The following is a 12,536-nucleotide window of genomic DNA, read 5'->3' on the forward strand; positions in this document are numbered from 1 at the left end:
ATGAAACCATTTACATGATATATCCAGAATGGGCAAATCTATAGAGACAAAGTAGGTGGGGCAAAATGCAGAGTGACAACTAAAAGCTATGGCATTTCTTTTAGGGGGAATGAAAATATTCTAAAATTAGATTGTGATGATGATTGTACAATCCTGTGAATATATTAAAATACATTGAAGTCTACACGTTAAGTGGACAAATTGTGTGATACATGATTTATATCTCAAAAAGCTGTTAAAAAGAGTCTAAACATTTTTTTTTTTAGCTGCCTGAGACAAGAACTTAGGAAGGCATTATTTTTGCAGACCAAGGTGTAGCAATTATTATTGGTTAACAGTTACTGATGACTACAAGTTTTTGCCAAGTATATTTTGTAGAACATGTCTCCTGAGATGTTACTAGTACTCTGGAAAAGGCTTCTATGCCCAAATACATTTGGGAAATGCTAGTAGGATAAACAAAATTTAACCCATATTATTAATGCAGGACTTCTCAGCCTTTAATATGCTCTTAAGAAAAAAGAGAAACATAAAGTGGCCAAATTTGTTTATCACAGAACCCTTCTCCCTCAACCTTTTTTTGAATTCATAACATAATACAGAAAACCATCATTTTTTTAAGTTACTGTAGCAGGAAAAATATATTCATTGAATATTTACTTTACAGCACTTTTTAAATTAATTGTTACGTTTAATATTCACAGCAACTCTGTAAGTAGGTACTGTTATTTCTGTCCCTCCACCTCCCATTTGCAAATGATAAGACTGAAGTTTATAGAAGTTAAGTCATTTCCTGTAGTTAGAAAATGACAGAACCATGACTCAGAACCATTCCAATCCCTCAGTCTCTCTGCTTCCGCAAATTTAATTGGTTAAATATGCTGATTTAAAATGCGTGGACATATATGTATGTTAGAAACGGTTCCCCTTGAGATAGTTAAAACAAACAACACAAAACGGTTGTTATCTATATTTGTGTTCTATTAATGACATTTATTTATATGTGACCCCTCCGACCTCAGTCGTGCCAGGTGGGTAAGTGGCACCAGATGCATTTTTCTTCTTTTCAGCCATTATATTTGAAACTGGAGGTGCCTCTACCTTTCTCATGAATGACATCGATTAATTTCCCCCTCATAGTACTTAATTAGTTCACTTGAGTTATCATCATATATTACTCGTTAATGTGCAGAGTTGTAAATAAAACAATCAAGTATTATTTAGGTGCTCTCTCCAAGATCTGACTTTTTAGATGCTGCAGATAGATGATAGATTATTTTAGGTGACCCTATGAAGAGCATTTTTGGGTGTAAGTCATGAGGCTTGCAGTCTTTTTATGGATATGGTTGTATCTTCACATGGAAGAAAATGTTAATGTTTATTATTAAAGACATTTCATAAATGTTTCTTCATTTGGTATTTATTATTCTAATCTCCCCATTATTCCAAACTGTAAATTAGATCATGAATACAGTCGAAATATAAAGACTGTGGATATGTTTTATAATGTATTCTTATGCTACCCACTTTGTAACAGTCCATTCTAATTTTAGAACTTCTTAGTGAAACAAGTTTACTTTTATTTTGACAATAGTTACCATAAGTTAATTGACATTGGTCTCTTTATGGCTTTCCATAAGGCCTCTCTGGAGCAATGCATTCTCAAGTGTTTCCTCACGCTCATTTTGGTAGGTGGCCACATTGTGTCTAGATTTATGTGGCAGTTTGTCTACCTGCTTGTGGAAGCTTCTGCTAGTGTTCTGGAACCCTGCATGTGGAATTAAGCTTTTTTCCGTGTTTTAAACTGGAGTGGGCATGAATGTGTGGCATCGGGATTATGTTATATTTAAAGCTAAATGAAAATCTTTTGCAGTGATTTATGTTTTAATGCTGAAAAGCATTGTTGCTTACCTCCATGATCACAATAGAATGTCAATAGCTTTTCCGATTATTTTTCTTGAGTTTGAATTCATAACAGTGACACCTTTTTGATGTATGAAACCATTTTACCACATTATTCCATGGAGTTTGGTTTTGCTTAACTGTATCCAAGTTTTGCTTTTTAGTCATGCCAGTGCATCGTTGTCTGTTATGAAACCCTCCTGTTACCCTTGCAGTGTGCTTATTATTCTTTAATTCACTTGCTTCTCAGTGGCTTGTTTCCCTTTTTTCTCCTCAGTAATAAAAAAGTAATTTGAAAAATTTTGACATTCTAATTAGGTTCATTGAGGTTCATTGTAATATACATTAGGATTATAAGGATTACTTGGGATAACATCTGTTAACACGTCTACGGTTTTTTAAAAAAAATAAAAGATAATTATGTGTAACTTAGTATTTTTTTCTGTGCTTTTAAATCAGTTAAGTTGGTAATTTTTTTAAATCAAGAAATTCATTGAATTATGTTTTCGATAGCATCACACTAAAAATATTTCACTATGTAATTACTAGTATGCTGTATTAAAAGCAACATCGTTGGCTCTTATTTCATTGGGACCTTTCCTAGAACACATAGTTGGAATGTTTTTAATCTTCTCTAGCAATACGTAATAATACTGTTCTGCTACTACATGTGTTTCTGTAATGCAGATTAGGTCATAGGTAATTCATAAACGGGGGAATGGTAGCAGCATAGCATATAGCGAATTCACAACAGCTTTCCCCAACCTGTGAAGGCTCTATTCCAAGGAGGGATGGTGGCTGGATGTGGCGTGCCATGGGGGGGAAGGGGCTACAGTGTTGAACCCCGTGCTCCTTTACCCAATGTCCTTTACGTCCCTTATCTCTTCTGAGGTTGCTTACTGCACTTCCTTTTCAGTCTTTGTGCATTTTGCCCTCATTTCTGTAACTCAGCAGTGCTAACCTTCCTTAAACCTTTTATCCAAACCAGTCTTATTTACCTTTCCCCCCAAAAAGGAATGTGAGAATCCATGTATTTCCTTTGGAATTGATTTATTAGGAGTGTAGCATATCCTTTTAATTGTGTTGTGTTTTTATTAAACCCTCCTCCCCCGCTCTCATTACAAAGCTGCATAGTTTTTGTGTGGCCTGCCTCTAACCCTATTTATTTCTCCTGTAAGTCTTGTTATTTTCAGTGAGCTATTTTGCGGAGGTTTTAAAATTTTTTTTCCCCAGGAATGCACAGATTACGTTATAGCAGACAATTCAGTAGATAAAATTAAATTTTTGACTATTTTACTCTATATAGCAAAACTAAAACCAAAAAGGTATACTAGTATACATGTGAGTTGCATGATGATGGGCTTTAAAAAGTAGTCTGCTGTTCACACTTGAACTTTATATAATTACTTTGAAAAGTCTTGTGATTTCAGTTGATAGGTTTGTTAGTTTTATTCTGGTCATTGGGTTTTAGGAAAACAAATTTCATAGGTTGTTACACTGTATTAGTGCTAAAACTTACTATTAATATTAACTTTGTTGTGTTTTGGATTCTTATTTTTGTTTTTGGTTTGTTTTTTGAGTTTTGGAATTTAAAATACCTTTAATGTACCTCTTAATATTTTTCAAGGTAAGTGGTGTCTCTAATGTTGAATATGGAAACAAAATGTACCTTTGTATGTGAGTGATCAGGCCTTCTTCTCTCCCATCAGCGGCCACCTTTGGCACTGCGTCCATGAGCATGCCCACGGGGTTCAGCTCCCCCGCTCCCTACAGTCTTCCCACCAGCTTCAGTGGCAGCTTCCAGCAGCCTGCCTTCCCAGCCCAAGCAGCTTTCCCTCAACAGACAGCTTTTTCACAACAGCCCAATGGTAAGAGCTAACATTTGGCTGGCCGCAAGTCCCCTTAGGTATCGTTTATATGTGCGAATGTACAGTGTTTGGACAAAAGGACTTATCTAAAAAATGCTGCTGTAACATTGTCTACTGAATGTTTACTACATAAACATTTGTGTAGTAAAACCGCCTTGGTGATTCAGGCCTCAGAAAATTGATTGAAGTAGTCAAGTTTTGTGACCAGATTACAGATTTAGGAGAAATCAGAGACTAAAGAGTACTCCTTCTTTCTCAGAATCTCCAGTGTCTTTCTTATTATTTTTTCTATGTTCTAATACAGTTCCTGATTTTTAAAAGGAAACTTTATAAACCTAGAGTGTTCTTGTTCGTGTTGCATCAGAAAACTACCATATTTCCCCGAAAATAAGACCTAGCTGGACAGTCAGCTCTGATGTGTCTTTTGGAACAAAAATAAATATAAGATCCCGTGTTACGTTACATTATGTTATATTGTATTATATTACATTAATACTGTAGCATACCATACTATATTATATTATACCCGGTCTTATATAAGACCCGGTTCTTACAATAAAATAAGACCTGGTCTTATATTAATTTTTGCTCCAAAAGACGCATTAGAGCTGATTGTCCAGCTAGGTCTTATTTTCGGGGAAACATGGTATTTGTGTGCCATTTTATGTAAGGTGTTTTTTTTGGTGGGTGTTTATTTTTCTTTTTTGTTGTTGTTGTGACGTAGACTAGTTTTCTAAATAGGTAACTATATTATGGTTAGAATTTGTACTTATTTTCAGGAAGATTTACTAGACACCAGTTTTTATTATTATTTTTTTAACCCAGCTTGCTCATGGTTAAAGTTTGAAGCCCATAGATTTGAAGGTTATTCTTGAATTACAATTATATATTTTCTTTTTTAAAACCAGTGGTTAGATAAAAATTTGGAAATAGGATCCATGGCAGACCCATAATGATGAAACGTTTCTTAAGGAATACTGGGATGTCCACATAGAAACTATTGTGTGGTTGTAAGGAAAACTCTTCTTAGATAGTCACAAGCTCATCTACTAATTAAATCCTTTGGATGTCAGCAGCTTACGTAACTGAGACAAATTGGAACTAACCATTTCTGGAGAGCTGTGTAGAAGCTCTTGTAAGACAAGGCTGCAGGAAGTTTGTCTCTGGTATTTGAAGGAGCATGATGCCTAACAATTGAACATTGATATTTTATTGTTGCTGTGGTAGGACTTTCTCTGAAATGCATTATGAGGCTTTATAACCATCAGGTTGTCTCTCAAAGGTGTGGGTTATAATTGGTGGTTCTGTTTTAACAAGGTGCAGGTTTTGCAGCATTTGGACAAACAAAGCCAGTGGTAACCCCTTTTGGTCAAGTTGCAGCTGCTGGAGTATCTAGTAATCCTTTTATGGTGAGTAGGATGCGATTTTAAGCACTTTATAAGTTGTGTGTTATTTTCCAATTAGGAAAAACAGGATGTGACTCCTAGATGCTGTTTGGTATTCTGCTACGATGTAAAATTGTGCACATTGAGGCAACCAATTATACATGATTCTTTTTTGACTAAAAAAAAAAAGAAACCACGTTAATCAGCTGCAAATCAGCATTGAAAAATAAATAAGCTGTTTTATAACATGAAACTTGTTTGCTTTCTTGTCAAAGTAACACTCTCCTTGAGGCTGGCTGTAGACTTAGAACATTGTGAAAAGCGGTCTTGGAGTCAGATTTAGTTGGAATCATAAATGCGTTTTTTTAAGTACCAAGTCCTTTTTAGAATCTGTTTTGAGGATTATCTGAGATAATGGGTATAAAGGCACAACACAGTGCCTGACACCTAATAGTTTTATTATAATATGCTGCTAATCATTATAATGAATAAATTTGATTACCAACAATTAATCCTCATCTAAGTACTGTTTAATATTTTCATCTTTTCCACACACACTACTATTATTTGTCTGTTTATAACATTTTGTCTTATGTTTTACTTTAGACTGGTGCACCGACGGGACAATTTCCAACAGGAAGCTCATCAACCAATCCTTTCTTATAGCCTTATATAGAGATTTTACTGGAACGAACTTTTACGTGGTCACATTACATCTCTCCGCCTCTTGCACTGTTGTCTTGTTTCACTGATCTTAGCTTTAAACACAAGAGAAGTCTTTAAAAAGCCTGCATTGTGTATTAAACACCAGGTAATATGTGCAAAACAGAAGGCTCCAGTAACAACTTTTATCCTGTGAATTGGCAGAAAAAGGTAGCAGTATCATGTATATTAAAAATTGGCTAATATTAAGTTATTGCAGATCCCACATTCATTATGCTGCAGTACTGTACATATTTTTCTTAGAAATTAGCTATTTGTGCATATCAGTATTTGTAACTTTTAACACATTGTTATGTGAAAAATGTTACTGAGGAAATAGATCAGCCTCTTTTAAGGTGCTGTCATATATCTTGGAATGAATGACCTAAAATCATTTTACCTATTGCTACTGGAAAGTTACAAAGTCAAAATTGGAAGGTTTTAATTCGTTCTTGAATTTTTCCTTTCTAAAGAGCTCTTCTATTTATACATGCCGAAATTCTTCAAAAATGTAGAAGGTTACCTGTCTGCATAATAAAGCTGATCATGTTTTGCTACAGTTTGCAGGTGAAAAAATAAATATTAGAAAATATACGACTGTTTTTGTGTTCTTGCTGCAATGCCTTTACCAAAGTGGCCTTAAATATGAGTAGTGAATTGAGAACATCTCGAATTCTTAAATTAGAATTTCAGAAGACTTCTAGTGACTAACTTTTATGTCTAAAAGAGAAAATTTTATAAAAAGGCCATGTAGAAAATGTATGAAAACTACTATGACTGCTATATTCAGGAATATGTCAGTGGTAAAGCATTTAAATGTAGCTTGTCAGATTCACCGTAATCCTTCTAATTTCTTTGCAACTTCTTAATTTTGTGAAATTTGTATATATGAAGAATTTGCATGTATGTGTATTTACAAATTTTTAAAAGTATCTTGAATTCTCAGACTGCAAAAGGCCTATTTTAAATATTGATTTAAAAAATATTGTCTTTGAATGTATTGGAAGCAGACATGCATTAACTGTGACATGATTGCACCTCAGTTTTTTTTCCCCCCCTTCGGGCAAACTGATAATATTAATAGGACATTTCTTTATGTTCATTTCTGGGGGCAAAGAAACTGGAACCCAGTGTTACCTTAAAGTTATAGAATACTTTGTTTAAAAGACAACGATACTAATGTTTAGTTATATCTTTTTGTTAATATTCAAATGAACTTGTTTAAATGTTTGTGTATAGTAATGCCTCATTCATCCAGAGATAATCTGGCAATCTCATCAAAACAGATGTAACAGAGAAACTTGGAATACTTTTTTTCTTTTTAATGCCTTTGAGTATCCTACATCAGTTACAACACCTTTTCTCATTATTTGATTTTCCAGCCCCATAGTATATTAGCAGTTCAGAAGTGGTGTCTTGAAAGGAAGGAGATAGAAAAAACTGTGAAGAGCATATACTGTCGAAGGCCATTTAGTTTAGGGACAGCCAGCCCAGCCTAGAGGACACCACTGTGTTCCATCATCATCTGATAATTGTCTATTACTATGACTCTGTGTCATCAAGGAAAGGTGAAATTACATACACAAATATGTAATACATGTTTGTAAAGTTTTATCTTACAATGATTAGAAATTTTTTTAAAAGCTTTGGTATTAAAAGAGGTGAACATTAGTTTCCTCAAACATTTTATTCATGTTGAATACCTTTTTCAATGGTGACTACATGAGTTATCATACTGTATTAAAATCTGTGTAGCATTTTAGACTTGTTAAAACATTGCTGTCCATTGCATATCTAGCTGAATGTGCGGTGTATCTGAACCATTTTGATAAGCAAGAAGACTGGGAAATCTCTGCCCCTTTTCTGAGCAGTATGCCTCTTCTTTTAGAATTAAATGAATGCTGCAAAGGTCTTGGTGTGTGTTGGTGTATACTTGAAATGTCTCTACATTTTTGGGGTCTTCCTCCAACCCCTTTTTCATGGAAGGAAAACTTAAGAAATGTCCTTGAATTTCTATGTTTTAGATTGTATTGGGTCCCAATCAATTCATATGTACAGAGTTCTAATATATCATTGTAGGCCATTACCCCAGTAACCTACCGGGCTTTCCATTTAAGAAATAAGTAAATTAAACAGCTGTTATCAAAATAATTTTAAAGACTATTTTTTTCTGGGTAAATTTTGAAGTTTGTAACGAAATGGGAACTTACTGATTTAGTTGAAACAAGTGCTTATAAAATCACAATACTTAATTTAAGAAGCGATCCAGCTTTAAAGTGGGTTTAAATCAACTTTTGTTAGACTTTCATATTCAGATTTGCTTCTGGTTTTATATAGACCATCAGAATTGTGTTGAGTACTAAAGAAGAGAAAATTCTCGAAGGGGACAAGGATGAAGACCTTCATGTTTCCTGGCTTACTGGTTGAAGCACATCATCTCTCCTGTTCCATCTTTACGCAGGAAAGAAAATATTTCTTTTCTTTTAGGGTGGTGAACTTTGTTGAAGAAGTTTAAAGGCATATTTTATTTTTATTTTTGTGAAAATAGAGATTACGCAATCACTTCCTTAAAATAATTCCTTCTTTGAATATGAAGAATCTGTGAGTTGCACCTGCCCCCAACACACTCTCTTTGTTGCAGTTCCTATAAATTGACAACATGGAGAGAATACTGGCTGCTTCCACTGCACCAGCAGTGCCAGAACATTTTGGTCTCGGGACCTTGGCTCTTAAAAATCATTGAAGATGCCCAAAGAGCTTTTGTTTATGTAACTTGTGTTGATCAGAATTTGCTGTATTAGAAATTAATACTGAGTCATTTAAATATAACAATATTTAAATATAACAATAATAAACCCATTACATGTTAACAAATACTATTTTTGATTAAAGTGTTACCAAAAACAATGAGAAGGACATTATTTTACATTTTACACATCTTTAATATCTGGCTCAAGAGAAGCAGTTGGATCCTTATCGCAAGTCTTTTGACATCATGTGGCAGGTGGAGCCTGGAAAACACCCCTGTGCACTTAGGAAATCAGGAGTCACCAGATACAGCATTTTAGTAGCATTATGAACATAATGTTGGCCTTGGGTTTGGGGGACCCTCAGGGGTCCTCAGACCACACAGAACCACTGCACTCCGCTTTAAGTTTGTATGTTTCTGGAACAACAGTGTCTAGTTATAAAGTAAACATACTACTCCCTGAACTTCTAAGTGTTTTTGTTTGCTTGGTGGGAAAAATTGAAATTCCAATCGAAGTCGCCAACGTTAACATGTTTTCTGGTAAGTATCTCCTTTAAAAAGGATATAACAAGTTCTGATTCATGGTTATTGGTGTTTATTTTTAATCATTTACTATTACAGAAATTGTGTAATTGTTTTGGGTGACTGTCAAATAGCTATTTTAAAATTTTAATAGCACACCTTGCTGAAGTATGTGTGTGTGTGTGTTCACTTTTAATGAAAAGTGTATTCCTCTAACAAAAATCACTACCCTCCTGGAAGTCGGCTAGTACAATTAAAGGATGGTATTTTCCTCCAAAGGCTTTTTACGCTTTGTTCGTTTTTAAACAGAACACTTGCCATTGCTTCTCCCTTAAAATGTTTTGAAAGTCTTTTGAAGACATAGTGACTTTTTAAAGGTCTTGAGATAAATGGTCACTACACTCTGTAAACCATCCTCTTTGTCCCTGTGTTTGTGCTTTTGTGACGAACTCCTGCTCAGAACGACGGACAGCTTCATCTTCCGCCTTGATTGGCAATCTCAGACTTTTCACTCTCTCAGGAGCCATTATGAAGATACGTCTTTTTAAAAAGCAACAACTTCAAAACAACTTCATGGTTTTATGGGGTGCAGTTTATTAAGCCCTTTCCATGTATCAAACTTGCTAAATGCTTTTCATGTATTATCTCATACAGTCATATGCTCAGGGTGAAAGAAGCAAGGCATAGAGAGGTTAGGTTAAGCCAGTGACAGCTTTTGCTCTGGGGAGCAGGTATTTTATTGTTGAATTAAAATGCTGTCACATTTATGTGTATACATTTTTTTAAAAAATCTTGAAATTCTAAGAGAGTTTGTATATGCTATATACCTAATAAAACTTAATCATTTAATTTGGGTTCCATTTATAATTTGATGAAATCAGTGTAGTTTATTCTTAGGATTTTATTTAAAATTTACAAGTAAATTAATGGGGTAATTAGTGGAGCTTGTTTTAAACTGAAGAGACATCTGAAGTATCACAATGACTCCTATTTTGTGAAACATTCTGGCTTTATTGATAGTTTGTGCCCTAGACAGTTTCGAAATTTACTTTCTCAAAGATGCTGTTATTAAAATGTATATTAGCATATTATATTGAATTCATCCTCATTAGTTAAGTTTTTCTCTATATTTTAAAGCATTAGAATGTCATTAATTAAAATTTTTATGTGGTGTATTTGGACAAATGAATATATGACCAGGATGTAATTCATTGTTTTGCTGGTGAATGGTAACTTTTTTTCAGGGAAAAGTGCCCTGTTTTGTAACGTTTACGGATATGTGTAGTGTAAACACTCACCGTGGTTTACACTCAGCAGCTCTCCGGCACAGCACTGACATGATTCCACAGCTCATTCGTTTATAGGTTATTTGGTGATTGTATCCAATATCTGAAGAGCCTTTTGTTTTATGTTAGTTCAGAAAGATGTGGGCACTAATTCGTTTCTAGATGTGCACTGGGTACTGAGGTATTTCATCTGGAATGACCCAAGTACTGTCAAGCCTGGTTTTAAAAGGTCCAGTTATGGTGCTAACATCGGGTTGTACATCATGGTATGGGCTCTGAATTCTGCCTGCAGTTTTGTTTGATCATGACTGTTTTAAAAACTTGGATTTTCAATAGTGTTAAGGGAGTGTGTGCTCTGAAGATTGCCGGCCCCTCGCCTACCTAGCACTCCCAGCTTTCTTAGCCTCAAACATCCAAGGGAATTTAAGGCCATTGAATTGGAAAGTCCTGAGTAGACAGAAAAGGGCTCTTATGTTTCCTCTTATTCTGATTTTGGAGTCAGCCCTGTAGGATTTGAATTTATGATACTTTCCAGTGAAGACTAGTGCCAAAAATGGATTTTCTTTCAAACCTAATGTCTGTGTATTCTGCTCATTTTATGCCAATAGTTAAGAATTCAACATATTTAAATATATTTTTGAAACCTTGCCCATCTCACAGGGCTGAAGAGTTTAATGACAATAGGATGTTGTGATTCAGGCTTTTGTGTAACGGGAAGGCGATTCTGGATAAAATGTTTCAATTGGTGATTACAATGCCCATTGGTTTTTTTAATTGGTTCTCTGGAATCAGTAGATGTTACCCAAGTTACAGTTTAAGCAATAGAGTAACATTTAAATTCTCAACATTTTCCCTCCATCTTGAGCAGAGGGACTCGAGGAGCAAACACCCAGGAGCCTTCTAATGTTGATTAAATGACCATTAACTAAAAGGCAGCAAAGGATTGTAAGCTGAGGTTACATCGTCAGTGTTTCATAGACGGCTGTGGGCTGACTCAGGTTTTTTAAAGACTTTAAGGGTCTTTATAATGTTATAATACATGCTTATGATTTTTAAAAACTGGGCAATATACAATAAACTGAGAAAGAGTGTCTCCTTCCTGTGACTTCATTCCCATATCCCAGGGGAGTATAGTTTCTTGTGTTCCTGTATAGCCTTTCATTTCAGAAATGCTATTAATCGTATAGATCTCTGTATACACATACATGCTTCTCACTGTCCTCCCTTATTTTAGATCTACAAATTTGAAAATTGATTCTTTTTAAACTTGGTTATCTTTCTGTATTATCACATCCAGCCCCAATTCATTATTTTAATGGCTCCAAGATTTCATTATGTGGCTGTTCCTTTCAAAGAACATTTGTTTATAGATTTTTCTACTAAAAACATTGTGACAATGAGACTATCCTTATGCATATATGAAGATTACTCTTAATTCTGCCTGACTGGAAACTCAGTAAAGTAGACATTCTGTTTTGAGGCTCACCAGCTGTTTAAGTGTGATCTTGTGCTTCCAGTTAGGACTTTCTTCCATTTGAGGAAGGAAAAAAAATTGACGACCTTAAAAATGTGAAAAAAAATCTTGTTCTTTTTGATTGAACTAAGAAGGCATTCGGTCAATTTGTTAAAAGATTGTGCAAGTTCACATCTGTTTTACACCTTAATTTTTCATTGTCCGTACCCATGACTTGGGAGTTTCTACAAGTACAGTTTGAGACTATTTTCTGTTACTACTTGTTGGTATTGTGCCTTGTCTACATTAGCTTAGAATATACCTTATTTTTAAGAAGAACAAATAAGTTCGCTGTGGCAAAATCTATTTTGGCACAGGCACATGTTTTATTGATTATTAAACATTGGCTCCCTTTGCCTTAGAAAAGATCTGGGTAATCGCCAAAAGCTGATTCTCATTCTTTACAAGACAAGAGTCCAGAAAACTTACCATGTACTTAGTCAAAGACAGGATTTGCTTTCTGGCAGTTCGTTTGTGAGGAATAATACCAGCCACCATAATTGATAGAAAAAGTACCTTAGGACGTGAGGACCAGAAATAGCCAGAGAACCTACTAAGAAGTCGGAAGGAAAGAGCCAGGCCGTGTAGTTAGTGTGCGTCTTGGAAGTC

General features: G+C 34.8%; 1 protein-coding gene across 12 annotated transcripts in view; it reads left to right on the plus strand.

Moving 5' to 3' along the window:
- Positions 1-7,769, plus strand: part of AGFG1 (ArfGAP with FG repeats 1) — a 71,549-nt gene extending 63,780 nt beyond the window's left edge. For 6 of the 12 annotated variants that reach the window (XM_074314343.1, XM_074314337.1, XM_074314371.1 and 3 more), the window contains 4 exons: positions 1,641-1,688; positions 3,612-3,770; positions 5,088-5,179; positions 5,762-7,769. In XM_074314343.1, the coding sequence (XP_074170444.1) occupies positions 1,641-1,688; positions 3,612-3,770; positions 5,088-5,179; positions 5,762-5,821 (359 nt within the window). In that variant the 3' untranslated portion in view covers positions 5,822-7,769. The remainder of the gene's footprint in view (positions 1-1,640; positions 1,689-3,611; positions 3,771-5,087; positions 5,180-5,761) is intronic. The other 6 variants (XM_074314351.1, XM_074314368.1, XM_074314391.1 and 3 more) reach the window with 3 other exon arrangements.
- Positions 7,770-12,536: the final 4,767 nt, after the last annotated feature.

The sequence above is a fragment of the Rhinolophus sinicus genome, linkage group LG01 (assembly GCF_036562045.2).
Source record: "Rhinolophus sinicus isolate RSC01 linkage group LG01, ASM3656204v1, whole genome shotgun sequence".
NCBI lineage: Eukaryota > Metazoa > Chordata > Mammalia > Chiroptera > Rhinolophidae > Rhinolophus > Rhinolophus sinicus.